This window comes from Neolamprologus multifasciatus, chromosome 9, assembly GCF_963576455.1.
Source record: "Neolamprologus multifasciatus chromosome 9, fNeoMul1.2, whole genome shotgun sequence".
NCBI classification, from domain to species: domain Eukaryota; kingdom Metazoa; phylum Chordata; class Actinopteri; order Cichliformes; family Cichlidae; genus Neolamprologus; species Neolamprologus multifasciatus.
The window spans coordinates 22581824-22598497 of record NC_140447.1 but is presented as its reverse complement, the minus strand read 5'-3'; the positions used below and the strand labels follow the sequence as shown (position 1 = coordinate 22598497).

The window sequence follows — 16674 nt, the reverse complement described above, 5'->3', positions numbered from 1 at the left end:
GGGTTGCACCAATGCACAGTGTAAGATAAATGTGGATTATTTTAAACTTTCAATCATGCAAAGCTACTTTATATGAAAATATGATAATGGTTGTCCCCCTTTTCTTGTCTTGAATATCAGTTTTATTTACCAAGAGACTGTAGGATAAATGGTCAACAGTGGTTCCTGCAATGAATGTGTATCTACTGCTCTGAGAAAATAACAAAAAGCTCTATTGTGCTTTGATTCCCAGGTGGTCCAGTGCCAACACTTCAGCCTCGGTTGACCTTGAGTTGTTAACAATCTTTATTGGTGAATATGCCACTCGTCCCTTTCACCACTAAAGCTAAAGTTGTGAAATAGAGACAGACAATGTCTATTCATACATACTCCCAGCAACATGACAATCACGATAATCACTGGTCTTACCAATGAACAATGTTTTCAACTAAACACTTGAGAGGCAAGAAGTGTTTTGTTCCGCATGTCTGAAGAAATCATACCGACAGCAGTCCTGCTCTCCTTAAAATAAACTGAGCAGTGCAAAGAGAACTTTTGTCATATTTCAAACTGTGGGAGTGTGGGTGGGGATGGCTTTGCAAGTCATTCCACGCATGCCTTCAAGAGGCTGCATCCAATCCAACTGGCCAATGCTACAGGTAACACTGTGCATGCCAGCTGTTTTGATCCGAGCTAGTCCATCTACCCTCTATACTCTTAACAGACAATAACACCCCAGTATTTATGCCATACTCTACTTTTTCTTCTATTGTTTTGTTTTTTTTTAACTCTGGTTTATCAGTGCTCTACTGTTCTTGACAAAAAACACACATAAATGATACTGGATTGCTTTTTTTTTTTTTAACTTAGGATTTAATTCACTTATATACTTAAAAAATAGAAAAGCCAAGATAAATCCATTGCAAATAAGGTAACACCGACTAATGGCTTTGACTGTAGGAGGACTGATTACTGGCCCCAATATCCACTAACATATGTGCAGCACAACTTTGTAATGAATGTGTTGTTACAACACTGCAACTCATTTCCAAGCGAGGAATGAGGCAGCACTGATAAGGAGGAAGTACCTGAGCAGCTGACATTATGCAAACTGCTTTATTGGTTATATCACCTTTTTTCTCTACAACAGGTGAGTGATTCTCAACTGTTAGCAAATGTGGATTTGGCGCAGTGACATGTACTGACTCACCCTCTGGGTATTGGTATATGGGTGTTTTAAATTCTCTGCATACCTTTGGTAGCTCTTTGAGTTGGTTGGCATCAAGGAGAAGCTCCTCCAGACTGCGACTGTATCGAAATATTTCATCAGGAACCGTCTGCAAGTTGCAATGCCGCTTGTCCACCGACTCGACGTGGCGGTTGCAGCGCCACAGGGGGATACACTTCAGCATGTCCGGCCGCCGGAGGGGAGGGGGATCTGGTTGCCGGTGCTACTGCAATCTCCGCATCGGAGGGTGAAGCTGTGGGGGTAAAAGGTCGCTCTAGGAGAGAGGGTATTTTTGCTGGAGGGTCAAACACTTGCTGTCCTCACACGAAGATCCTTAACGAGAGGCCGAAATCCACTTAAGGGACACAAAATAATCCTTTCGATCTGCTAGCGATATTCCCCGTTTCAGTTCACCCGTGTCCAGTGATTGTCAGGTCCGCGTCAGCGTCATCCAGCCCGGGATCACGATCAACGTAAACAACAACGAAAAAAAAGAAAGAATGAACGAAAAAAAGAAAACGAGAACTCCCACTCGGATCAAGTGTTTCCTCACTTCTTCGTACTGACGAGAGTATCGTTAGCTTGTTTTTCTACTGCCACCACATCCCCCGAATCAGACCCGAGCTCTGCCGCGGCTAGCTGGAAAACATGCACCACGAAACAAGCCCGCTACGCAGAAAGGCTGTTCCAAGTGTCGCACTCATGAGTGGCGACTGCAAAAAACACACACAGCCACTTGACTTGTGGTACAGATAAAACGGCTACAACGAAACAGCTAACGCAGCACAGAGAGCGAGTCAGCAGAGATTAACCCGAGTATGATAGTAGGATGTCCTCAAGCTAGTTAGTTAGCCAACATCGGCTAGTATAGATGACTGCACGTCTTTGTGCCTAGCTGCCGTTAGCTAATACTGATATAATAAAACCTATGGAAAACGCCGGCCTTTGGGGTATATTAGCGACATCTCAAAATTATCCAAATAAACTTCCCAGTTAGTTTTCTTTTAGTCCGACGTGCGTGAAAATGCCAGTAGCAAGTGCTGGAGCTCCGTGCGCAGCCGCGCTTACCTCCCCTGTTGCACCGAGGCAGGCCGGTTTGCCGTGTGGGGGGCTGGGCTCGGTTGAGCTGGAGCGTCGCCGCTTTGCGCCTCTGTAACGGAGGCCACAGCTTGCTTTATTACGCCACCTAGCGGTATTTCTCAGCAAGGTTAAGGAGAAAAGCTTTTCAAACATTGAATGCTAGTAAAAAAAAAATGACATTTTCATCTAATGGTCATAATGCTTATAGGCTTTTTACTATTTAACTTAGGCTTTAGTTTTATTTTAAACTGCAATAATGCATATATCTGCAAGAATACTTGTATGGCTCAGATTTTTTCACATAAAGCATAAACAGGAATATACAACGAATATACAATTTTTATACCATAAAATTGATATAGCACATTTTTACAAAGAAGTAAAATATAAGTTAAAACACACACACAAAGAGAGATAAATGTAGAGCTTTTAACATAAAACGTTTCTGAGTCTGTGTTTAAATGTATGCAGAGATCAGTTCAGATTGTTCCAGTAAACAGGATCACAATAACTAAAAGCATCATCAGCACACTTAGATCTAATTCTGGCAGCAGTTAAAAGATTGAACTTGGTGACCTGAAAGGTCTAGTAGGGTTATGGACACTGAGCAAGTCATCGATGTACTGTTGGGCCAAATCACTGAGTGCTTAATGAACTAGTAGAAGGATTTTAAAGGTAATTTTGTGTTGAACTGGGATCAAACAGATAATACTGTCAAATATCCGTCTGTTTGGGTTCTCCGGCTTCCTCCCACACCCCAAAGACATCTGGGTAGTGGGGTTAACTACCAACTCTAAACTAGCTCTAGGTGTGAATGTGCGGATATTTGCCTGTCTCTCTCTGTTAGCCCTGTGATAGACTGGCAACCTGTCCAGTGTATACCCTGCCCCGTGACAGCTGGGATATGCTGCAGTGCTGTCTCCCTGTGACCCTGAACTGAAAAAGTGGAAGAAAATGGATGGGTGCACCTATCGTCTATGACTTGATCAGTGTCTAAAACCCTACTAAACCTGTCAGGTCTTCAAGAGCAGATGTTTTAACTGGATGGTAACTTTTCCATGTGTGTGTGTAAAGACTGTGGCTACTGCATTCCGAACGAGTTGAAGTGATCCTACTGATGATTCGGATAGTCCTCCAAATTAAACAGTTTCTCGGTTGGTTGGTGATATTAAAGTCCTGTTTGTGGCACATTAGTATATGTGAGGGTGACCATTTAGAAGTTGGCCATCTTGGGTACAACTTTTGTTTTTTTCCATAGGAAGAGGGCCATGTGACACATCAGACTTATTGGTAATGTCACAAGAAAAACAATGGTGTGCTTGGTTTCAACGTAACTTTATTCTTTCGTGAGTTATTTACAAGTTTCTCTTTGTTCACAGCCATTGACATGTCGAAGAGGTTAACACGTGAGGACCTGATCGAAATTGTGTTGATATCTGGTGAATGCAGTAACCGGGTCATTGCAGCAGATTTCAATGCAAGACACCCTACGAGACCACCCATCTCCCATGCTACAAAATCAGGCAGGTGCATAAATTTGGGCGCCACAAAAAAAAGAAAGAAATGAAATCAATATTTAGTAGATCTGCCTTTTGCAGAAATTACAGCCTCTAAACACTTCCTGTAGGTCCCAATGAGAGTCTGGATTGTGATGGAAGGTATTTTGGACCATTCTTCTTTACAACACATTTCTACTTCATTCAGGTTGATGGCTTCCAAGCATGGACCGCTCTCTTTAACTCGCACCACAGATTTTCAATAATATTCAGGTCTGGGGACGGAGATGGTCATTCCAGAATGTTGTACTTGTTCCTCTGCATGAATGCCTTAGTGGATTTTGAGCAGTGTTTCGGGTCGTTGTCTTGTTGAAAGATCCAGCCCCGGCGCAACTTCAGCTTTGTCACTGATTCCTGGACATTGGTCTCCAAAATCTGCTGATACTGAGAGGAATCCATGTGTCCCTCAACTTTGACAAGATTCCCAGTCCCTGCACTGGCCACACAGCCCCACAGCATGATGGAACCACCACCATATGTTACTGTAGGTAGCAGATGTTTTTCTTGGAATGCTGTGTTCTTTTTCCTCCATGCGTAACGCCCCTTGTTATACCCAAATAACTCAATTTTAGTTTCATCAGTCACAGCACCTTATTCCAGAATGAAGCTGGCTTGTCCAAATGTGCTTTAGCATACCTCAAGTTTGTGCTGTGGGCGGAGAAAAAGCTTCCTCTGCATCACTCTCACATACAGCATCTCTTTGTGTAAAGTGCGCCGAATGGTTGAACGATGCACAGTGACTCCATCTGCTGCAAGATGATGTTGTAGGTCTTTGGTGCTGGTCTGTGGGTCGACTCTGACTGTTCTCACCATTCGTCGCTTCTGTCTATCCGAGATTTTTCTTGGTCTGCCACTTCGAGCCTTAACTTGAACTGAGCCTGTGGTCTTCCATTTTCTCAATATGTTCCTAACTGTGGAAACAGACAGCTTAAATCTCTGACACAGCTTTCTGTATCCTTCCCCTGAACCATGACGGTGAACAATCTTTGTTTTCAGGTCATTTGAGAGTTGTTTTGAGACCCCCATGTTGCTACTCTTCAGAGAAAATTAAAAGAGGAGGGAAACTTACAATTGACCCCCTTAAATACTCTTTCTTATTATTGGATTCACCTGTGTATGTAGGTCAGGGGTCACTGAGCTTACCAAGCCAATATGAGTTCCAATAATTAGTTCTAAAGGTTTTGGAATCAATAAAATGACAACAGTGACCAAATTTATGCACCTGCCTGATTTTGTTTAAACAATTATTGCACACTTTCTGTAAATACAATAAACTTAATTTCACTTCTCAAATATCACTGTGTGTGTCTCCTATATGATATATTTAACTGACATTTTCTATTGTAACAACCAACGATTTATACAGGAAAATAATGACTATTAACAAGGTTGCCCAAACTTTTGCATCCCACTGTATTTTATGTCATATTGTTACAGCTTTCTATTTTATTTTATTATTCATTCTTTCTAGTTGCACACAGTACAACTAGATGATTTTTGATCCTGTGCTTAATCCTGTGTTTGTTCGCAGAACTGACAATACCTGCTTTGGTGACTCTAAAGGAAACAGCTGTAAGAAGAAGAAAAAGACTTAAAATATATCTGCATAGTGATTTAGATTGAGGTCAACCTATCAAGATATCATTTGACTATCACGCAGATGTAGATATGTACAGTTTCAATAACCAAAGAAGTAATCTTTAAAGTCCCTTTTTTTCCACTTCGTGCTCAAAACCTTTTGTCCAAACCACTTATCGCTGTCATAATGAAAGACTTCTTCACACCTTTATACACAAGATTTCTAAAGCTAATAATCTTGCTTCCGTTTTCCATCATGTGCTCTTGAAACTGTGTGTTAGAAAAGGAAGCCTAACCTTAAACTGACGCCTGGCAGTGACTTCCACGCCCTCATTCATGAAACGTTTACTGGACATGGGGCTGCCTGAGGGCAATTCTGAGCAATAAAATGTTAATATTGCGCAATTTTACAACCAATGAGTCTTATTTCTATCCCCAAACAATTTAACCATGGCATCATGTGAAATCACACACCCTTTCCTGAAAACACCAAAAAGATTGTAGTACTCTCTGATCCTGCGTGTTTCAGGTCTGAAAACCAACCACTACTGTAGGCCCACGATGCCACCAGGGGCCACAACCAGCCTGCCAAAGTTCAGTTCAGCCCACTGGATGGTTTTTCAATGGGAGAAAATTGCACAAAGTCACTAACTACTCCAGTTTAAAATTCAATAAATAAATATAAAATGTTATTCCTTTTGCACAGATGTCAGTCTCACTACACGAGTGAAAAAGTCTAGTAGAGTTAAAAGTATTTCTAGATCTAGAAAAGGTTTTTGAATCTTAAAAATTTAAACACAACTTTTGCTTACTTGCAAAATCTCTGCACATATTTTTTATGTCTTTTTACTGATGCTGGCCTGACTATGAATACTTCTTTATACTAAAGAAAGCAGAAAATATCTTATGCAGTGGTTTTATTGACCTGGCTGAACTGAGATCAGTTTAGGCAGCATGTGGCTCATAAAGTAATATGAATGGGGAAAAAAGTCAATCCAGCTAAAGCTTAGCTAGCTTGACAGAACCCCCAAATAAAAAAATATTCTAGTCAAAAGAAGAAAAAAAAAACCCTACACATTACTTTTAGTGTATTATAAATAAAATTAATGTAAATGTGGCATTTGAATCATATTTTAGACCCAAATCTGAACATAACCTACTCTGAACCAGGTTATATGGTCAGCATGGGTTACCATAGTGATCGAGCCCTTGAAAACAAAGCCACCTTCCAGCTTTGAGCTTGACTTAGCTGACATAATGATTCTTGCTAATAATTAATATATAATTACATAATTGCATAATTAATCTTGCTTCATTTAGACCAGCAGTTGTAGCTGCCTTTTTGTACTTAATGGCTTAATGAGCAACTCAATAAGAAATTATTCATACATCTAAATAAATTGAAGAGTTACTCTGCTACAAGATTATAAACGCCACACTTTTTGTGGACAAACAATAACCTTTATTGTACAAAGAAAAGGTGTTTTACATGTTCGGCAATTTCAGGAAAGAAAATAAAAGGGGCTAAAAGCAAGAAAACAAAAACTAATTTTTTCTTTTAAACTTTTACCAGATTGGATTACAAAAATTCAAAACTTGCACCAAAAGGGAGTCTTCACAGATCACAAAGCAAAAGAAAAAAGAAAAGAAAAGAAAAAAAAAAAAAAAAATCGGACACAGAAATATCTGAATGAATCTCCCAAATGGAGCTTTTAACATTAATATCAACAGCAATTTTAAAAAACAAAAACAAAATAAACAAAAACAAAGAGGAGACCATAATAGGTTTCAGAGGCCCGCATCTTTAGCTGCAGTGACTGTGGCTGAGATGGGTTTGGGGCGACAGTTATGGGAGATGGGTGCTGGTGAGCCATTTCCGACACTTTACGCAGAGAGGTCACTGCTGTTGAAACGGTCTTGGTCATACACTTCGGCGACAACTTTGCGACCCCCGAACCAGCGGTCGTTGAGTGCCTGGATAGCTTTGTTCATCTCAGAGGCCATGGAAAACTCTACAAAGATTTTGACAATGATATCTGCATCCTCCTCTTCTCCTTGCTTTTCCTGGTATATGATGACTCTGTTCACAGAGCCGAACTTCCCGCACTCTTCCGTCACCTCGCCCTCCAGGTCATCATCGATGTCCTCTGGTCCGACCATATTTCGAAGCACCATCACTGTGGACTGCAGAGTAGAAGGACAGGATTAAAGTAAACACAAGTGATGATAAGGAAGTAAATAAGTGTTCCTAGATTAAAAAAAATAAAATCACCTCTGATTTTCGAAGCAGTTTCTGCATCACCATGTGTCTCGCACTGCTGCCTGAGATGCTCATGTGCTCCTGATCACTCAGCATCTCCTGCCCTGTACCATCCTGAAGCGTCTCTTCTTTCTCCTCTTTCTTCTCTTGTTGGTTGGAGCCACCAGCCTGATTAGATAGCACTGGCGGTGACGCGAGCACAGGGTTCACAAGACCGACCTGGGGAACCATTGGTATGGTAGGACGCACTGGAGTCACACCTTTTCAGGGAAGGCAGACACAGTCAGTGACAATGGGCAAGTCCACAGTACAACTATTAGTCCTGGATAAGACAATCCCATCATCTATAACGTCAACTCAATGTCAAAAATATCAACCAGAAAAACTCCAAAACAAAAAATTACAAACAGTACCAAGTCACCAGGGTAGAGGTGCCAGACTAATTGATTTTGACTAATGAAAATGTGGTTCATTTATTGAAATTTCTACCACAAAATTAGTGCTGTCGGCGTTAATCTCGTTAAAATGACGTTAACGGCATAAATTTCAGTTAGCGAGTTAGGGCGGATCACCCCGTGCGTGGGGCTGGACCATTTCTTTAGCACAAAAAGAGGACTTGCTCATGTCTTGGTGCATACCTGTGATGACCCCTGGTGCCTGGGCAGCCATAACAGCCTGAGGTATTCCCATTTGCTGACTGAGAAGTTGAGGTGCAGTTAACGCTCCTAAGACTGACGCGCCAGCTACAGCCTCCTTAAAAGAGGGGGGGCCGAAGACATTAGGCAAAGGAAACACACAGAACACAACACAAGGCAGCACAGTCAACAATCACACAACATGGCAAACAATCAACTCAACATTGCCTCTCTTCAATGAGAATCGAGGTTACAAAGTAATTAAGTATTCTTAGCAAGTCAAAAATATCTAAGCAGTGATGCTAAACTTTTAAAATTATGACATTATACAAGGAAGAGCTTTGCTAATCAGTAAAGGTGAGGAACTTTCACCACTCAGGTTAACATAGATACAGCATATAAAAACAAATGAGTCTTTCACCGTGTTTATAGGTTCTGTTTGAGTTTTGAAGACGTCAAACTGCATTAAAATAAGGTTACATTTTTAATTTTTAATAATACCAATAATAAACTGACAACAAAGTGGCCTTCTCTAAGTATAAATGCTAATGTTATCTGTACTGGTGTCATAGCTAGCTAGTTCTGTGTCATATTTACCTGGAAGGCCATTAAATCCCTTTGGAAGGGATTCATACTTGCCTGGGCTGTTATTTTAGCAGTGGCTGCCGCTGCAGCCACAGCTGCAGCAGGTGGCAAACCACCTGGGGTCGTGGGGGTCAGTAAGGGCATGGGAGGCGTTACTGCTTTGCCCACCCGCAGGTACTGACCACCCAGGTCAAACAGGTTCATAGAAGACACGGCGTCCAGGGCTGACTGAGGCTTTTCATACTCTGTAAAGGAAATAAAAACCGCAGTTACTAGCAGATTTATAGCAACACGAAGGTACGAGAGAATGCGACACCCCCCCAAGCTCACCAATGAAGCCAAAACCTCTGTGTCGCCCTGTGGTGGGGTCTCTGGCTAATGTGCATGACTTGATCCTTCCAAAGGCCTCAAACACACTCTTTATGTCGTCATCTGACAGATCAGGGTGGACGGACGCCACGTAGATCCTGTTATAAGCACGCGCCTCTTCTGCCAGCTGGTCGATGATGGGTTGCGCCTGACCGATGTTACTTGGCCGCCCAACCTATAGCACAGATCAAACCACCAGGGCTACTGAGTAAAGCCTTTACTGCATTACCTGAGAACGCACCTACCACAAAACTCTATGTCCCTGCAAGGCTTACTTTCACCAGCCACCAAGCTCAGTCAAAGCCACTCGTCTCCTCTAATAAGTGTTTTTTAAATGACAAAAAACTATAGCCTTTTCCCAACAGGAGAAGGATAAAATACTGATTACCTTAATCATTAGACAAAAGAATAACCAAATAAAACTTAACTCTTTCTCTCTCTCTCTTTCTTTAAAAGCCAGATATTACAAAAAGACATCTACTAGCTGAGGATCAATAATTAAAAAGAACCTGACTATTAGGGTGTCAAATATCAACTCATTTACAATGCAAATGCAAAACCGGTCCTGTAAATAGCTGTAATACTATTATAGAGAAACTACACTTTGTATTAAAAACACAACATTTCTGCAGTCTGAGCTAGTGGCTAAAGGAACGCATTGAATATTTGGTGCTAGCGCTGCACATCCTCTCCTTTGCAAAAGAACTGAGCTCCCCGAGTAAGACGAGCGTCTGAGGGAGACTAGGATCTGTACTACAGATGGGGCGGCCAAGTAACACCAACCAGACGCAACCCATCATCAGCAGTCCATGGGCACAGAGCGATGTTATTTGCTGCTAGGCATCCCACTGGTCACTTGGTCACTAACACAAGCCTTGATGGCATCATGGAAGGCCAACACACACTTGCGCACTGACACACACAAAAAAACAAACAAACAAAAAAACTACACACGCATCTTCATTCATACAACACGCACCTGAAAATTAACAAAAACACAAGCACAATTACAAATTAGTGTTTTCACTTAAATAAAGTGACTGAGATTATACATTTAAGCAATTTTGCATATCAGGACTTCATATTCCTAATGGCAGGAAGTAATCTAAATACCAGTAGGGTTCCCACCAGTGTATTACCCGACCGGCGGGCCATCAGTCCTAAAAACAGCTTGGGAAAAAACTATGAAGTTATGAAAGAATAAAAAAATAAAATAAACACATGGAAATGTTGAGTCTCGATACACTTTTACCTGTTCACTTATAACTAGGGTTGCAACAATACAATCAGACATTGGTCTGTTCCAGACCTGTTCTTCATGAAGGAAGCTAACAGTAAAGCCAAACACCCTTCTTTCCCTGCAAGTTTTTTTTTCTTAACTGCAACATATATATGCATTAAAATAAAAAAAATGTCTGGATATGGATAACCATGTGTATCGATAAGAGGAGCAGTATTTCTTGTCTTGCTTTCTGAATGTTTTAAAATATTCATAAAGATACTGCTGTATAGCTACTGGATCTTAACAGCTTTTATGACAGAAATCCTGCCCAGGTGTATCCAACTATTCAAACTCTGTCCACATGATCTTAAGCACTTAAAAGATGTTTTTCTCCACACCAACATACCTTAATGTTTCGTCCTCCCAGCATGACTGAGTTCATCTGCTCCAGGGCCAGCTGAGCAGCCTCTGGTACATCATACTCCACAAAGGCAAATCCCTGCATTGTCAGACAAAGGTCAAGAATAACCTGCACACACTTTCTTTGCAATCTACGCCACGTCTCAAGTCAAAGTCAAACACTGACCTTGTGTTTCATTGTAACTGAATCCCAAGACATGTCAATGCTCTTGATTGGACCAAACGGGGCAAAAGCCTGTCTGATGGTGTCCTCACCAAGCTCATAGTATATGGAGCCCACATACACCCGACACATGATCGCTAGAGCGCGCTGCCTCTGAGCTGCCACCTACCAACCAAGGGAAACAAGACATAATAAGCATTAGAGAGTAAAAGAAAGGAGGAGAAACAAACACACATACACACACACAGAAAGAATATATGTGTATTTTCTACTGTGCTTGCTTTCCCCAAAATTGTTAGAGGCCAATTCCAAGTAAAGGGGGGTCTGGACAGGTAAATAGGGTAATAATGGGATACTGCAATGGACAGAACTTTGTGGGAAAAATATTAACATTTATAAAAAGAAAACAAAAACAAAAAAAACACTGATGTCATCAGAGGCGATTACAGTATGTCCTCTATTCTGTTACTACTGAACAGACATATGGAGGAAAACACATTGATGTGATTGACATGCACAGCCCTCACAAAAATTTTGGCTTCAGTAACTGACCTGTAGTCCGGGGATGCAAGTAAGGTAACAAAAGTAATCGTGGAGTTCAAACGAAATCCATACAAAGTCTTGATGAAAGCATTTGAAACTTTCTTCTCAAGTCTAAGGTGAGGGGCGCTTTAATCCCCAAAAGCTGCTCTGTTTTACTGACGCCTTTACTGCTTCTCTTAACTTTCACTGTGTCACCAACAAAAATAAGTTCGTAAAGTATAACATCGAGGGAAGATGACTTGTTCATTTAACAGAAAAAAAAGAGCTTGACTTTGAGATGGCCAAAAAATAGCCCTGTCCCACAATTTCTCTCATTTTGGTCCATTAAAGGGATTGCTATCCCTCTTTTGTCCCATGCCAAGAGCTTTGCTTTTTTTTGTTTTGTAAAATAAGCAAATGCATATTTTTCAAAAAGACGTGACTTTTCTCACATTTACAAACCTCCAATAAAGTCCTATAAAAACCATTTAAAGTGTTTTAAACAGCCTTTTTTTCTATCTTCTTCTTTAAAAAAAAATAAAAAATAAAAATACACAAACAAAATATCCCACTGCAACGCAAGAAAGCAAAGGAAGCGCTTCGACAATTAACAACAGCCAGTCATCTCAGAAGAGATTGCAGTAAAGTCGCAGGTACGTTAGGTGTAGAAAGCCAAGTTTTCTTATAAAATATGCATTCTTTGGTTAGGAAAAAAGGCAGGGACTGTTGCTATTGCAACAGTAAAAGAAGGGTAACAGTCCTTTCCATTGGGAATGCGCACAGAAAAAAAAAATTTAATAATCTATTGACCGATTGTAAAGGTGAGAGAGGATCTCCAAAGCCCATTGTCACTGCTGCCATCTGAAAGACAGTAAAGATGAAAAAAGTGCTGAAAAGTAGGTTAGATATCCCTTAGCTTTGCTTTTCTTTCTTTCTTTCTTTTTTTTAAAAGGTCATTGCTTTGCTAAATAAACAAAAGCAGTAAGGCTTACACTATAATCAGACCCTCCCTCTAAACAATATACAGAGAGGATTTACCTCCTTTAGCTAAATTATAGCTCACCACACAGCAATAAACAAATACAAGCAAGTTCCCTTTAAAAGTGCAAAGCATTTAACATGATAACCAAAGCCTTCATGATGATCGTCTCCATCTGAAAGAGAACAAAAGGCAAAAGCAAAGGGCAAAAGATCTACACATGCGTTCTTTTTCACAGCACGTGGTAGAAGAAAGGCAAGACTTCCCAAAGAGCTAAGCCCAAACCGACTTGTGACAGTAGAGATGGCTGAATTACCAGTGTGAGAAAAGACTATGATATTCTGTCTACAGTCAAGACTCACAGGTGACACATGCACAACAAAGATTTTGTTTGGCACATTACCAGATAGTTTCACACATCTCACCTGGAGGTTGGTGAGCTGTTGCTGCTGGTGGGCGATGGTCTGCTTCACCAACACACTCTTAATACTTTGCTCCATGGCATACTTCTTAGCCTGGGAGAGGAGAAGCGAAATTACATGTAAATTCCACAGATGAATAAAAGATCAGTTCATCTATGTGACACGGCATGCAAAAACTAGGCTAAAATCCAAACTTTCATTTAATCCTACATTTTTAAAAAGTATAATAAGAGGAAAAAACAAAAAACCCCAAAACAAAACAGGATTTCCTATATAATAAACGAATTATTTGCAGTTTATGCATTAGAAACAGTTGAATAACTGCAGGTTTTGGGAGATATTTGCAGATGGTGCAGTTAAGATAAATACTTGAAATGCTGGAAAGTCTGGTTGTTCTTGATGTTTCATTGTTCATTGGCATATTTGACTTCTAGAAACTTCTTTTTGCAAATTTTAGTCAGATTTGGGGATAAATCATTTTAAATACGGGGATGTAATAGTTTCATCCACCCACATAAAAACTACTTTTTCTACTTTCAGTCTTGGATATTAATATGCATACAGTTAAAAAGCACATTAAACACTTTGGTATCGGCCATCTGTAGCTCTTTCAGACACACCTTTACATTACAGCCACTATTTCCTATAAGTAACTACAGGAACCCTTAGTAAAAGAGAGCCAATAGCAGGTGTATCACTTAAAGTCTGACTGCATACTGCTTGATCTTGAAACCGCAGCAATCAATAGCTCCTAACTGATGTGCCTTAAGATTTCAGGTAGATTGGCACATGTTTAACCATGAAGAACAACAGCTTTAACTTCATTAATATCTTATTTAAAATTAGCCAAAAGAAGAAGACTGACACTTTAAGAACCAACAGGATCTGACTTGAGTCATTAAACTAAAACCTAATTCATTACAAGTCTTTTGGTGTATTGTGGTTTGTCCCATAAAGTTTGTAGCACTGTCTGAATTCAGTCATGTTAACAGACAGATGAAGCCCACATGGTAATGCATTCAACATCTGAAAGGGGCTTCTAATCCCCTACTAAAAGTTATGAAAGGAGGGTTTTATATATATATGTGACATAAAAGAAATAAAAGTATTGCAAGTAGACATATCCCTGTGCTCAATGTGGTATATTTGAGGTAATTTTAAAACCAAAAATCTAAAATTTTCATAACCAGTGTTAATAAATTTCAAATTAATAGCACATTACCTGTTGCTAACTGCAAGTTACTGGTTTGGTTTAATAACTGGTTTATGGCAAGTTTCACATGAAAAGAAACGTTACAGAAGTAAAGAGGCTGTTAAACATTAGAAGATTAAGGCCAAGAATGACATGTTCTTCCTCAATAAAAATTATAACACAACAGCAGTAAAGAATTAAGTTAAAAATTAATTATAGTATTTTCTGCTGCTCCCGTCCACTAACTTTTATTTGACAAAGTGATAAAGGCGGTGAATTAAGAACAAGATGAAAATAAAACTCTGATGCAAGCTGACAGCAGCAACCTCATCTCTATGTAGCAGCGACAGCACCATGCAGCGATGAGTCTAGGGGGTGTAATGAACTAATTAAAAGCTGAAGTGATTGATTACTTTGCAGATGAGGTTTTGTTTCCTTTTGTGCCTGTAAAAATATATTTAAAGGGCCAGTAAATCTGGTTCAGGGGGCGAATAGTGGAAAAGGAAAATCAACATTGGACTAGGCCTTTTCCATAGTATATGATCTGGGATAACACGGGTTTAAAATTTTCCACAATATTAAAAAAAAAAGTGTCATATCGCAATATGATTGCTGTACGAATGTCATTCATTTATGTTCCCTTGTGCGCCTCGCAATGTAACAATCTGACAAATCAAACATGCAGCACTATCTGCTGTTTGACCCCTTGTGAATATGGAAATTGAAAAATGGAAATTACCGATGCAGTTCCACTGCAGAAAAGGATAGCTTTAAACAGCTGGTTAAAAAGCTCGACCAAAGATTAAGTTCCTTTAGTTATTGTTAAAATATGGAGTTCAGCAGTTATTTTATTTTCTACTTTTGTGCTTACATTTGACTTATCCTGTGTCATTACTGTTGCACTATAATGCATCAGGGACTGCAGCTTCATTGGAAAAGAAGAATGAAAAATACACTGCTTTTGTTTCTTTCATCATAAGAACCAGTACTACAAAAATTGTGATTTAATTTTGAGGCTCTAGCGCCCATCCCTACATCGGATGATCACATGATATAACATGATCACTAGCAGATAGTTTAATGTCTTACCCTCTGAAGTGCCTCCTGCTGCTCTGGGGTGAGAGGCGGCAGGCCAAGCTTGGAGCCCGTGCCCTGTCCATTCTCCATCGTCAGAGCTTCACCACCCTGCAGTCGAGAGAACAGAGCACTTTAAACAAAACACTGAGAAACAAGAGCATAAACCCCTGCACGTGTACACTATTCATTCGCACTTAATTTCAATGAGAAATTACATCATCTCAAAATGAACAGGATATCGCTAAATAGGTCAACATTTAAAGGACATACACCCGGATTTTTTTAAAGCAGGCGGGACTGGATGGGCTCCTTACCTACGCAACCCGCTAATCGCTGGGTCCACCAGACTGAGGCGGAAAAGCCCCCAAGGGGATGAGCACTGATGGGGAAGCTTTAACAAGTCAACAATTTCTAGGGGAAATAAAAAACGTCTTCAGACTAACAATAACAAAAGCAGGGCGCTAGAATCATTTTACAATGAACTCCATCTATAAGCAGCCGTCTTTGATCAGATCTTTAGTGAGCCAGGGTAATGCGCATGAACGCTAGCCTCGCGTTGTGTATACGTTAGCTGAGTATAGTAGTAGTAAGTGGGCTAAAGTTCAACCTTTCCCTAAGAACTTTTTAACTGAGGAATATATAAATCTTAACTGCAACCTCTTTGTTGCACTTGGATGACCTTACAACGGCACAATCAGTACAAGAAACTCCGCATTGATTAGCAAGGCCTGGTCTCTATTCAGATAGCGTTATCTTTGCTGCTAGCTGATATTAGCTAATGCTAGGCATTCATTGCTATGGCGCGTGAATTAATCTGCACGTTCCCCACAAGGATACGCCGTCAGATTTAAAGAACACACGGTGCACCTAAATACTAAGATAGATCGCATTTTACTTACGTAGCGACCGCTACAGCTGAAATCTGTTAATGTGCCTCTTTATCAAGGAAATTATTTACCGCAGTGTCCGTAACTGCCATGAAGCACACCTTCTCGGAGAGGCCCGCACACGTCAACGCTCGCGAGAATTGCCTGTTTTCAATGAAAGATATCGCGAGAACACTATTTCTCGCGATGTTGGGGGGGCGGGAGTTAATGCGCATTTTTATCCATGCAACCTTCAGGCTATATTTATTAGTTTCTGTGACATTATTCATAATTTCATGTATCATATCCTTCCAATTGTGTTGTTTTTAGCGATGCTACTGTGAACCGAGGAGCTATTGTCTTGATGTGAGCTTCTACTCAGGGTTTTTTCTTCCAGTTCAGAGCAGAAATATTTTTGTTAAGATACTGGATGTTGTGTTTTTCCCCAAAATTTTAATTATAAGCTAGATATATTTCTACTAATGAAATTAGTTTGCTAACAGCAACAGGGATGAGTCAGTGAGTCAGTTGGGCATGTGAA

General features: G+C 40.2%; 2 protein-coding genes across 30 annotated transcripts in view; both read right to left on the bottom strand.

Moving 5' to 3' along the window:
- Nucleotides 1–2330, bottom strand: part of scrib (scribble planar cell polarity protein) — a 78880-nt gene extending 76550 nt beyond the window's left edge. For 20 of the 23 annotated variants that reach the window (XM_085172136.1, XM_085172139.1, XM_085172142.1 and 17 more), the window contains exon 1: nt 1233–2329. In XM_085172136.1, coding sequence (XP_085028262.1) covers nt 1233–1391 — 159 coding nt within the window. In that variant the 5' untranslated portion in view covers nt 1392–2329. Of the gene's footprint in view, nt 1–1232 lie in introns of all 23 variants that reach the window. The other 3 variants (XM_085172130.1, XM_085172134.1, XM_085172154.1) reach the window with 2 other exon arrangements.
- A 4508-nt stretch (nt 2331–6838) lies between these two features.
- On the bottom strand, nt 6839–16343 carry LOC146511580 (poly(U)-binding-splicing factor PUF60-like). Of its 7 annotated transcripts, none has more exons than XM_085172162.1 (12): nt 16226–16336; nt 15582–15678; nt 15280–15375; nt 13002–13091; nt 12408–12458; nt 11079–11240; nt 10899–10991; nt 9232–9445; nt 8914–9146; nt 8320–8434; nt 7694–7941; nt 6839–7605 (listed from the first exon to the last, which is right to left on the bottom strand). In XM_085172162.1, exons 3-12 carry the CDS (start codon nt 15355–15357, stop codon nt 7306–7308), a joined length of 1584 nt encoding a protein of 527 aa, XP_085028288.1. In that variant the 5' UTR covers nt 15358–15375; nt 15582–15678; nt 16226–16336; the 3' UTR covers nt 6839–7305. The 7 variants fall into 7 exon arrangements, with proteins under 7 accessions (XP_085028288.1, XP_085028287.1, XP_085028282.1 ...); XM_085172161.1 differs by having other exon boundaries at nt 16167–16297; XM_085172156.1 differs by lacking the exon at nt 15582–15678 and having other exon boundaries at nt 16226–16343.
- Between the last annotated feature and the right edge of the window lie 331 nt (nt 16344–16674).

Coding starts and splice junctions, on each gene's coding strand:
- LOC146511580 (XM_085172156.1), bottom strand. CDS start 16,246: ATGGCAGTTACGGACACTGCG. Junction 13,092..15,279: donor AGCAGGAGGCACTTCAGAGG/GTAAGACATTAA, acceptor CTCCTCTCCCAG/GCTAAGAAGTATGCCATGGA. Junction 10,992..11,078: donor CAGTTACAATGAAACACAAG/GTCAGTGTTTGA, acceptor CTGACAATGCAG/GGATTTGCCTTTGTGGAGTA.